At 46.3% G+C, this 12,393-nt stretch overlaps 1 protein-coding gene across 1 annotated transcript in view; it reads left to right on the top strand.

The window, feature by feature from the left end:
* The window catches only part of bnip2 (BCL2 interacting protein 2), an 83,204-nt gene that overhangs the window by 54,305 nt on the left and 16,506 nt on the right, over nt 1-12,393 (top strand). The window contains exons 6-8 of the mRNA XM_071405110.1: nt 5,569-5,751; nt 6,388-6,490; nt 8,427-8,558. Of these exons, the coding sequence (XP_071261211.1) occupies nt 5,569-5,751; nt 6,388-6,490; nt 8,427-8,558 (418 nt within the window). The remainder of the gene's footprint in view (nt 1-5,568; nt 5,752-6,387; nt 6,491-8,426; nt 8,559-12,393) is intronic.

Consider the following 12,393-nt stretch of genomic DNA (forward strand, 5'->3'; position numbering starts at 1 on the left):
TGTGTTTAGTGAGTCCACCAGATCAGAGACAGACGGGAGGACCATGTGTTTAGTGAGTCCACCAGATCAGAGACAGACGGGAGGACCATGTGTTTAGTGAGTCCACCAGATCAGAGACAGACGGGAGGACCATGTGTTTAGTGAGTCCACCAGATCAGAGACAGACGGGAGGACCATGTGTTTAGTGAGTCCACCAGATCAGAGACAGACGGGAGGACCATGTGTTTAGTGAGTCCGCCAGATCAGAGACAGACGGGAGGACCATGTGTTTAGTGAGTCCACCAGATCAGAGACAGACGGGAGGACCATGTGTTTAGTGAGTCCGCCAGATCAGATCAGAAGGGATGACCATGTGTTTAGTGAGTCCACCAGATCAGAGACAGACGGGAGGACCATGTGTTTAGTGAGTCCACCAGATCAGAGACAGACGGGAGGACCATGTGTTTAGTGAGTCCGCCAGATAAGAGACAGACGGGAGGACCATGTGTTTAGTGAGTCCACCAGATCAGAGACAGACGGGAGGACCATGTGTTTAGTGAGTCCACCAGATAAGAGACAGACGGGAGGACCATGTGTTTAGTGAGTCTGCCAGATCAGAGACAGACGGGAGGACCATGTGTTTAGTGAGTCCGCCAGATAAGAGACAGACGGGAGGACCATGTGTTTAGTGAGTCCACCAGATCAGAGACAGACGGGAGGACCATGTGTTTAGTGAGTCCACCAGATCAGAGACAGACGGGAGGACCATGTGTTTAGTGAGTCCACCAGATCAGAGACAGACGGGAGGACCATGTGTTTAGTGAGTCCACCAGATCAGAGACAGACGGGAGGACCATGTGTTTAGTGAGTCCGCCAGATCAGAGACAGACGGGAGGACCATGTGTTTAGTGAGTCCACCAGATCAGAGACAGACGGGAGGACCATGTGTTTAGTGAGTCCACCAGATCAGAGACAGACGGGAGGACCATGTGTTTAGTGAGTCCACCAGATCAGAGACAGACGGGAGGACCATGTGTTTAGTGAGTCCACCAGATCAGAGACAGACGGGAGGACCATGTGTTTAGTGAGTCCGCCAGATCAGAGACAGACGGGAGGACCATGTGTTTAGTGAGTCCACCAGATCAGAGACAGACGGGAGGACCATGTGTTTAGTGAGTCCACCAGATCAGAGACAGACGGGAGGACCATGTGTTTAGTGAGTCCACCAGATCAGAGACAGACGGGAGGACCATGTGTTTAGTGAGTCCACCAGATCAGAGACAGACGGGAGGACCATGTGTTTAGTGAGTCCACCAGATCAGAGACAGACGGGAGGACCATGTGTTTAGTGAGTCCACCAGATCAGAGACAGACGGGAGGACCATGTGTTTAGTGAGTCCGCCAGATCAGAGACAGACGGGAGGACCATGTGTTTAGTGAGTCTGCCAGATCAGAGACAGACGGGAGGACCATGTGTTTAGTGAGTCCGCCAGATCAGAGACAGACGGGAGGACCATGTGTTTAGTGAGTCCACCAGATCAGAGACAGACGGGAGGACCATGTGTTTAGTGAGTCCACCAGATCAGAGACAGACGGGAGGACCATGTGTTTAGTGAGTCCACCAGATCAGAGACAGACGGGAGGACCATGTGTTTAGTGAGTCCGCCAGATCAGAGACAGACGGGAGGACCATGTGTTTAGTGAGTCTGCCAGATCAGAGACAGACGGGAGGACCATGTGTTTAGTGAGTCCGCCAGATCAGAGACAGACGGGAGGACCATGTGTTTAGTGAGTCCACCAGATCAGAGACAGACGGGAGGACCATGTGTTTAGTGAGTCCACCAGATCAGAGACAGACGGGAGGACCATGTGTTTAGTGAGTCCGCCAGATCAGAGACAGACGGGAGGACCATGTGTTTAGTGAGTCCGCCAGATCAGAGGCAGATGGGAGGACCATGTGTTTAGTGAGTCCACCAGATCAGAGACAGACGGGAGGACCATGTGTTTAGTGAGTCCACCAGATCAGAGACAGACGGGAGGACCATGTGTTTAGTGAGTCCACCAGATCAGAGACAGACGGGAGGACCATGTGTTTAGTGAGTCCACCAGATCAGAGACAGACGGGAGGACCATGTGTTTAGTGAGTCCACCAGATCAGAGACAGACGGGAGGACCATGTGTTTAGTGAGTCCACCAGATCAGAGACAGACGGGAGGACCATGTGTTTAGTGAGTCCACCAGATCAGAGACAGACGGGAGGACCATGTGTTTAGTGAGTCCACCAGATCAGAGACAGACGGGAGGACCATGTGTTTAGTGAGTCCACCAGATCAGAGACAGACGGGAGGACCATGTGTTTAGTGAGTCCGCCAGATCAGAGACAGACGGGAGGACCATGTGTTTAGTGAGTCCACCAGATCAGAGACAGACGGGAGGACCATGTGTTTAGTGAGTCCACCAGATCAGAGACAGAAGGGAGGACCACGTGTGCCTTGATAAGTCCGTGAATCAGTCCATTTTCCTGTCCTGCTAAGCATTTAAAATGTAACGAGTACTTTTGGGTGTAAGGTAACATGTATGGAGTAAAAAGTACATAATTTCCTTAGGAATGTAGTCAAGTAAAAGTAGTCAAAACTATAAATAGTAAAGTACACATTCCCCAAAAAACGACTTAAGTAGTACTTTAAAGTATTTTTACTTAAATACTTTATACCACTGCAAAATATATATAAATGAGCTAGTAACAATAGACAACATCCTGCAACCACGGAGAGGTAAATACCGGTCTATTTATAGAACAATTACACTGATTAACTCCTTAGTCATATCGGTTTACTCACTTACTGCCTACTGCATATCGGTTTACTCACTTACTGCCTACTGCATATCGGTTTACTCACTTACTGCCTACTGCATATCGGTTTACTCACTTACTGCCTACTACATATCGGTTTACTCACTTACTGCCTACTGCATATCGGTTTACTCACTTCCTGCCTACTACATATCTGTTTACTCACTTCCTGCCTACTGCATATCAGTTTACTCACTTACTGCCTACTACATATCTGTTTACTCACTTACTGCCTACTACATATCGGTTTACTCACTTACTGCCTACTACATATCGGTTTACTCACTTACTACGTATCGGTTTACTCACTTACTACATATCGGTTTACTCACTTACTGCCTACTACATATCTGTTTACTTACTGCCTACTACATATCGGTTTACTCACTTACTGCCTACTACATATCTGTTTACTCACTTACTGCCTACTGCATATCTGTTTACTCACTAAGTGCCTACTACATATCGGTTTACCTACTTACTGCCTACTACATATCTGTTTACTCACTTACTGCCTACTACATATCTCTTTACTCACTTCCTGCCTACTACATATCTGTTTACTCACTTACTGCCTACTGCATATCTGTTTACTCACTAAGTGCCTACTACATATCGGTTTACCTACTTACTGCCTACTACATATCTGTTTACTCACTTACTGCCTACTACATATCTCTTTACTCACTTCCTGCCTACTACATATCGGTTTACTCACTTACTGCCTACTACATATCGGTTTACTCACTTACTACGTATCGGTTTACTCACTTACTACATATCGGTTTACTCACTTACTGCCTACTACATATCTGTTTACTTACTGCCTACTACATATCGGTTTACTCACTTACTGCCTACTACATATCTGTTTACTCACTTACTGCCTACTGCATATCTGTTTACTCACTAAGTGCCTACTACATATCGGTTTACCTACTTACTGCCTACACCATATATGTTTACCTACTTACTGCCTACTACATATCTGTTTACTCACTGAGTGCTCGCTTGCCTCAATTAAAAGTAAATAAATCTGTTAAACAGTAAATCAACTTTGTATGTCCTAACCTGGGACAATAGTAGTAGTGTGTGAGTCTCAGTGAAGTTCTCCCTCAGCTTTAGGACCCCAGAGGATCCAAACCTAGCCATTAGAGTTGAAAAAGGCCCTCCCGCTAACTGCCATGTTAAAAATATCTATCCAACTTATTCTCTGGTTACATAAACCTATCCAGCTAACTGCCTGGTTACATAAACCTAGACAGGACATTAGTCTATCCCAGGACACTAGTCTATCCCAGGACAGGACACTAGTCTGTCCTAGGAGCTGACTCCACTCATCCTGGTTCAATAGTTCTGGGGCCAGTTAAGTCCAATCAGGTTTAATTGGTTGAACCTAACCCTGACAGTTGTATGGGGCCAGTTAACTGCCGTTAAATGGTTCAGGTTTAAATGGTGTTGTGTCTGTGTTTCCACTCTGCTGCCGGCCTCTGTCATCTGGAAGGACTGTTACCCTTGTTGTCTTGGCAACAGTTCCCAGGTCAACAACAAGTGTGGTAAGGTCTCATGGACATACTGCCTGGTCAATCAACCAAATATACTTTGTTTCTTTGCATCAACTATGTGAACAAATCAAGGGATATTTTTTTCTTCTGTTTTACGGTGAACAAATCAAGGGATATTTCTTCTGTCTTGAGTCATTTTTGTGTACATTGTTGGTCATGTACACGCATGTTCTTATTCTTATTTAGCTATGTTTCTATGATGTGACGTATATTAAAAGGAGAACAGGTAAGTGGAGTTTTGGAATGCTGTTGCATCCTGGTACTGCATAAATCTCGTAAAAATCAGTCAGTTTAAGCTGGTGATTTGTTTTGCATTGGATGCATCTCAATCCACCGCATCTGCCTCTGTAACACTTCAGCATTTGCGGTGACAGAGCTAGAGCTGTGTTTGTCAGACCGTGTGACATCCCCAAAATGGGTCTTCTCACCAAATCGTCTGTAGCGGACGAACGATTTGGCCTACAAACCACTATGACCCCTCTGTGGAAAGGTGAGAAGCTCATGAACGCGTACACGTCTTGCTCTAGGACGCCCACAGGTCTCACAAGACTCGACTGAAGGTCCTCTGGTACCAGTCGAAATAATTTATGGAAGTATATATGGAGACACTTTAGTGACAAAAGTAAGGGGTTAAATACATGTAAAAAAAAAAAAAAAAAAAAAGACATGTTTCCTGATCTTTCAGATTTAGGACAGACACTTCAGAACAAACTTCCTTTAGATTGTTTATGGTGGACTATGTTGTTCCATGTAGTGAATCTTATTCAATGCGCTTGTATGGGCTAATAGCCGTAAATTATATATTTTTATATGTTCCATATACCCCCGCTTTAGACAGGGCTTAGACTTAAATAAAAGGCAGTCTATTCTGTAGTGAGGTGTTGAGTGTTGAGCGGCAATACCATGTCATGTCTGTCCACGATGTGAAGACCACATCCTCTATATCATTCCTCCATCTTGATTGTTGCATGTTTGATGTACCATTCGTATGATCACTGTCTGAATCGTTCATCTGATTGGCCATTACTGTTGATCAGGGGCATATATTATATTTAAATGGTTATTTGTTGCACTCAGCATGTCATAATTCCCCACAATTTCAAATAGAAATGGAGTGTTATTGGATAAAGGGAAGGTAGGAAAAGAGTTCAAAAGAACCTCTCTTCTCAGACGACCTGCCGAAGCCCAAGACCACAGAGGTTCTGCAGAAGGGGGTGGAGTCGGTCCAGGTGTACTCGGCCTCCGAGGAGCGGCAGGAGGGGCGGCGCTGGAGAGTGTTCCGTATAGGAGACCAGGAACACAAAGTTGACATGAAGGCAATAGAACCCTACAAGAGGGTCATCAACCACGGAGGTAACCCCTGACCCCAGACCCTAACACACAACCTCAGGGTCATCAACCACGAGGTGACCCCTAACACATAGCCCTAGTCCTACAAGAGGGTCATCAACCACGAGGTAACCTCTGACCCCTAACACATAGCCCTAGTCCTACAAGAGGGTCATCAACCACGAGGTAACCTCTGACCCCTAACACATAGCCCTAGTCCTACAAGAGGGTCATCAACCACGAGGTAACCTCTGACCCCTAACACATAGCCCTAGTCCTACAAGAGGGTCATCAACCACGAGGTGACCCCTAACACATAGCCCTAGTCCTACAAGAGGGTCATCAACCACGAGGTAACCCCTGACCCCTAACACATAGCCCTAGTCCTACAAGAGGGTCATCAACCACGAGGTAACCCCTGACCCCTAACACATAGCCCTAGTCCTACAAGAGGGTCATCAACCACGAGGTAACCTCTGACCCCTAACACATAGCCCTAGTCCTACAAGAGGGTCATCAACCACGAGGTAACCTCTGACCCCTAACACATAGCCCTAGTCCTACAAGAGGGTATTGGACCAATTATATTAAAACACATTTTTACAGTAACAATGTCCCATGCAGAGCAGGTTGTGTTTGAACCTCTGTGATGTGTTCCAGGTTACTATGGAGACGGCCTGAATGCCATCATAGTGTTTGCCGTGTGTTACATGCCTGAGAGCAACCAACCCAACTACCGCTACATCATGGACAACCTCTTCAAGTGAGTCCTACTGGTACAAACCCTGGTGCAAACCCTGGGAAACGGAATATTGACTTGCATTGGTTTTTGGACACCAATGCTAAAAAGATATTTCATATTTTCCCGCTATTTTACAAATATTCAATCCCGAGAATAAATCACTTTTCTCCTGAGTAACCTAGTATTTTATATTTTAGGCAGTGACCACCAGCTGGCTATTATTAGGCTTAGCTATGCAGGCCTATGAAGGCAGTGACCACCAGCTGGCTATTATTAGGCTTAGCTATGAAGGCAGTGACCACCAGCTGGCTATTATTAGGCTTAGCTATGTAGGCCTATGAAGGCAGTGACCACCAGCTGGCTATTATTAGGCTTAGCTATGCAGGCCTATGAAGGCAGTGACCACCGGCTGGTATCTGTGTAGTAGTAGTAGTAGCCTGTATCTGTATAGTAGTAGTAGTAGCCTGTATCTGTATAGTAGTAGTAGTAGTAGCCTGTATCTGTATAGTAGAAGTAGTAGTAGCCTGTATAGTAGTAGTAGCCTGTATCTGTATAGCAGTAGTAGTATCCTGTATCTGTATAGTAGTAGTAGTAGTAGTATCCTGTATCTGTATAGTAGTAGTAGTAGTAGCCTGTATCTGTATAGTAGTAGTAGTAGCCTGTATCTGTATAGTAGTAGTAGTAGTAGTAGTAGCCTGTATCTGTATAGTAGTAGTAGTAGTAGTTGCCTGTATCTGTATAGTAGTAGCCTGTATCTGTATAGTAGTAGTAGTAGCCTGTATCTGTATAGCAGTAGTAGTAGTGGCCTGTATCTGTATAGTAGTAGTAGTAGCCTGTATCTGTATAGTAGTAGTAGTAGTATCCTGTATCTGTATAGTAGTAGTAGTAGTAGCCTGTATCTGTATAGCAGTAGTAGTAGTGGCCTGTATCTGTATAGTAGTAGTAGTAGCCTGTATCTGTATAGCAGTAGTAGTAGTAGCCTGTATCTGTATAGTAGTAGTAGTAGTAGTAGTAGTAGTAGCCTGTATCTGTATAGTAGTAGTAGTAGTAGTAGCCTGTATCTGTATAGTAGTAGTAGTAGTAGTGGCCTGTATCTGTATAGTAGTAGTAGTAGTAGTAGTAGTGGCCTGTATCTGTATAGTAGTAGTAGTGGCCTGTATCTGTATAGTAGTAGTAGTGGCCTGTATCTGTATAGTAGTAGTAGTAGTAGCCTGTATCTGTATAGTAGTAGTAGTAGTAGCCTGTATCTGTATAGTAGTAGTAGCCTGTATCTGTATAGTAGTAGTAGCCTGTATCTGTATAGTAGTAGTGGCCTGTATCTGTATAGTAGTAGTAGCCTGTATCTGTATAGTAGTAGTAGCCTGTATCTGTATAGTAGTAGTAGCCTGTATCTGTATAGTAGTAGTAGTTGCCTGTATCTGTATAGTAGTAGTAGTAGTAGTAGCCTGTATCTGTAGCCTGTATCTGTGTAGTAGTAGTAGCCTGTATCTGTATAGTAGTAGTAGCCTGTATCTGTATAGTAGTAGTAGTAGCCTGTATCTGTAGCCTGTATCTGTGTAGTAGTAGTAGCCTGTATCTGTATAGTAGTAGTAGCCTGTATCTGTATAGTAGTAGTAGTAGCCTGTATCTGTATAGTAGTAGTAGTAGCCTGTATCTGTATAGTAGTAGTAACCTATGTATATATGTATTATTAATATCATGCAGTGGATTCCTAGTACGAGGCTTCTCCTATTATATAGAAGAGTCTAATAATATTATACAGTGGATTCCTAGTACGAGGCTTCTCCTATTATATAGAAGAGTCTAATAATATCATGCAGTGGATCCCTAGGGCTGTAGGCCTATATTCAGTCAATGACCTGACGCATTTAACGCTCACATCTCCTACAGCTGAACCGATGTGGACAATTATCTCTCTGTAACCTAACCCTCAGCCCTCTCTGTTGTGTGTTATCAGGTATGTGATCGGCACTTTGGAGCTCTTGGTAGCAGAGAACTATATGATAGTGTATCTGAACGGTGCCACGTCCAGGAAGAAGATGCCCAGTGTGGGCTGGCTCAGGAAATGCTACCAGCAGATCGACCGCAGGTGAGACACAGTAGCCCAGTTACTCTGGTACCCAGTAGACCTGTTACCCAGTAGCCCAGTTATTGTGTTACCATGGTACCCAGTTGTCCTGTTACCCAGTAGCCCAGTTATTTTGTTACCATGGTACCCAGTAGACCTGTTACCCAGTAGCCCAGTTATTTTGTTACCATGGTACCCAGTAGACCTGTTACCCAGTAGCCCAGTTATTTTGTTACCATGGTACCCAGTAGACCTGTTACCCAGTAGCCCAGTGATTTTGTTACCATGGTACCCAGTAGACCTGGTACCCAGTAGACCTGTTACCCAGTAGACCTGTTACTATGTTACCCAGTAGACCAGGTAACCTGTTACCCAGTAGACCTGTTACCCAGTAGACCTGTTACCCAGTAGCCCAGTGATTTTGTTACCATGGTACCCAGTAGACCTGTTACCCAGTAGACCAGTTATTTTGTTACCATGGTACCCAGTAGACCTGTTACCCAGTAGACCTGTTACCCAGTAGACCAGGTAACCTGTTACCCAGTAGACCTGTTACTATGTTACCCAGTAGACCAGTTACCCTGTTACCCAGTAGACCTGTTATCCAGTAGACCTGTTACCCAGTAGACCTGTTACCCAGTAGACCAGGTTACCTGTTACCCAGTAGACCAGTTACCCAGTACACCAGTTACTATGTTACCCAGTAGACCAGGTAACCTGTTACCCAGTAGACCTGTTACCCAGTAGACCAGGTAACCTGTTACCCAGTAGACCTGTTACCCAGTAGACCTGTTACTCAGTAGACCAGGTAACCTGTTACCCAGTAGACCTGTTACCCAGTAGACCAGTTACCCTGTTACTCAGTAGACCAGTGACCCAGTAGACCAGTTACCCAGTAGACCTGTTACCCAGTAGACCAGTTACCCTGTTACTCAGTAGACCAGTTACCCAGTAGACCTGTTACCCAGTAGACCAGTTACCCAGTAGACCTGTTACCCAGTAGACCAGTTACCCTGTTACTCAGTAGACCAGTGACCCAGTAGACCAGTTACCCAGTAGACCTGTTACCCAGTAGACCAGTTACCCTGTTACTCAGTAGACCAGTTACCCAGTAGACCTGTTACCCAGTAGACCAGTTACCCAGTAGACCAGTTACCCAGTAGACCTGTTACCCAGTAGACCAGTTACCCAGTAGACCTGTTACCCAGTAGACCAGTTACCCTGTTACTCAGTAGACCAGTGACCCAGTAGACCAGTTACCCAGTAGACCTGTTACCCAGTAGACCAGTTACCCTGTTACTCAGTAGACCAGTTACCCAGTAGACCTGTTACCCAGTAGACCAGTTACCCAGTAGACCTGTTACCCAGTAGACCAGTTACCCTGTTACTCAGTAGACCAGTGACCCAGTAGACCAGTTACCCAGTAGACCTGTTACCCAGTAGACCAGTTACCCTGTTACTCAGTAGACCAGTTACCCAGTAGACCAGGTAACCTGTTACCCAGTAGACCAGTTACCCAGTAGACCAGTTACCCTGTTACTCAGTAGACCTGTTACCCAGTAGACCAGTTACCCAGTAGACCAGTTACCCTGTTACCCAGTAGACCAGTTACCCAGTAGACCAGTTACCCAGTAGACCAGTTACCCTGTTACCCAGTAGACCAGTGACCCAGTAGACCAGTGACCCAGTAGACCAGTGACCCAGTAGACCAGTGACCCAGTAGACCAGTGACCCAGTAGACCTGTTACCCAGTAGACCAGTTACCCAGTAGACCAGTTACCCAGTAGACCAGTTACCCTGTTACCCAGTAGACCAGTTACCCAGTAGACCTGTGACCCAGTAGACCAGTTCCCCAGTAGACCAGTTACCCAGTAGACCAGTAGACCAATTACCCAGTAGACCAGTTACCCTGTTACCCAGTAGACCAGTTACCCTGTTACCCAATGACCCAGTAGACCAATGACCCAGTAGACCTGTTACCCAGTAGACCTGTTACCCAGTAGACCTGTTACCCAGTAGACCAGTTACCCAGTAGACCAATTACCCAGTAGACCAGTTACCCAGTAGACCAGTTACCCTGTTACCCAGTTACCCTGTTACCCAGTAGACCAATGACCCAGTAGACCAATGACCCAGTAGACCAGTGACCCAGTAGACCTGTTACCCAGTAGACCTGTTACCCAGTAGACCTGTTACCCAGTAGACCTGTTACCCAGTAGACCTGTTACCCAGTAGACCTGTTACCCAGTAGACCAGTTACCCAGTAGACCAGTAGACCAGTTACCCTTTAGACCAGTTACCCAGTAGACCAGTTACCCAGTAGACCAGTGACCCAGTAGACCAGTGACCCAGTAGACCAGTGACACAGTAGACCTGTGACCCAGTAGACCTGTTACCCAGTAGACCTGTTACCCAGTAGACCAGTGACCCAGTAGACCAGTGACCCAGTAGACCAGTGACCCAGTAGACCAGTGACCCAGTAGACCAGTTACCCAGTAGACCAGTTACCCAGTAGACCAGTTACCCAGTAGACCAGTTACCCAGTAGACCTGTTACCCAGTAGACCAGTTACCCTGTTACTCAGTAGACCAGTTACCCAGTAGACCTGTTACCCAGTAGACCAGTTACCCAGTAGACCTGTTACCCAGTAGACCAGTTACCCTGTTACTCAGTAGACCAGTGACCCAGTAGACCAGTTACCCAGTAGACCTGTTACCCAGTAGACCAGTTACCCTGTTACTCAGTAGACCAGTTACCCAGTAGACCAGGTAACCTGTTACCCAGTAGACCAGTTACCCAGTAGACCAGTTACCCTGTTACTCAGTAGACCAGTTACCCAGTAGACCAGGTAACCTGTTACCCAGTAGACCAGTTACCCAGTAGACCTGTTACCCAGTAGACCAGTTACCCTGTTACTCAGTAGACCAGTTACTCAGTAGACCTGTTACCCAGTAGACCAGTTACCCTGTTACCCAGTTACCCTGTTACCCAGTAGACCTGTTACCCAGTAGACCAGTTACCCTGTTACCCTGTTACCCAGTAGACCTGTTACCCAGTAGACCAGTTACCCTGTTACCCTGTTACCCAGTAGACCAGTTACCCTGTTACTCAGTAGACCAGTTACCCTGTTACCCAGTAGACCAGTTACCCTGTTACCCTGTTACTCAGTAGACCAGTTACCCTGTTACCCAGTAGACCAGTGACCCAGTAGACCTGTTACCCAGTAGACCTGTTACCCAGTAGACCAGTTACCCAGTAGACCAGTTACCCAGTAGACCAGTTACCCTGTTACCCAGTAGACCAGTGACCCAGTAGACCAGTTACCCAGTAGACCAGTTACCCTGTTACCCAGTAGACCAGTGACCCAGTAGACCAGTGACCCAGTAGACCAGTGACCCAGTAGACCAGTGACCCAGTAGACCAGTGACCCAGTAGACCAGTTACCCAGTAGACCAGTTACCCTGTTACCCAGTAGACCAGTTACCCTGTTACCCAGTAGACCAGTTACCCAGTAGACCTGTTACCCAGTAGACCAGTTACCCAGTAGACCAGTTACCCAGTAGACCAATTACCCAGTAGACCAATTACCCAGTAGACCAGTTACCCTGTTACCCAGTAGACCAGTTACCCTGTTACCCAATGACCCAGTAGACCAATGACCCAGTAGACCTGTTACCCAGTAGACCTGTTACCCAGTAGACCAGTTACCCAGTAGACCAGTTACCCAGTAGACCAGTTACCCTGTTACCCAGTTACCCTGTTACCCAGTAGACCAATGACCCAGTAGACCAGTGACCCAGTAGACCAGTGACCCAGTAGACCTGTTACCCAGTAGACCTGTTACCCAGTAGACCTG

This window comes from Salvelinus alpinus, chromosome 6 (genome assembly GCF_045679555.1).
Source record: "Salvelinus alpinus chromosome 6, SLU_Salpinus.1, whole genome shotgun sequence".
In the NCBI taxonomy this organism is placed as follows: domain Eukaryota; kingdom Metazoa; phylum Chordata; class Actinopteri; order Salmoniformes; family Salmonidae; genus Salvelinus; species Salvelinus alpinus.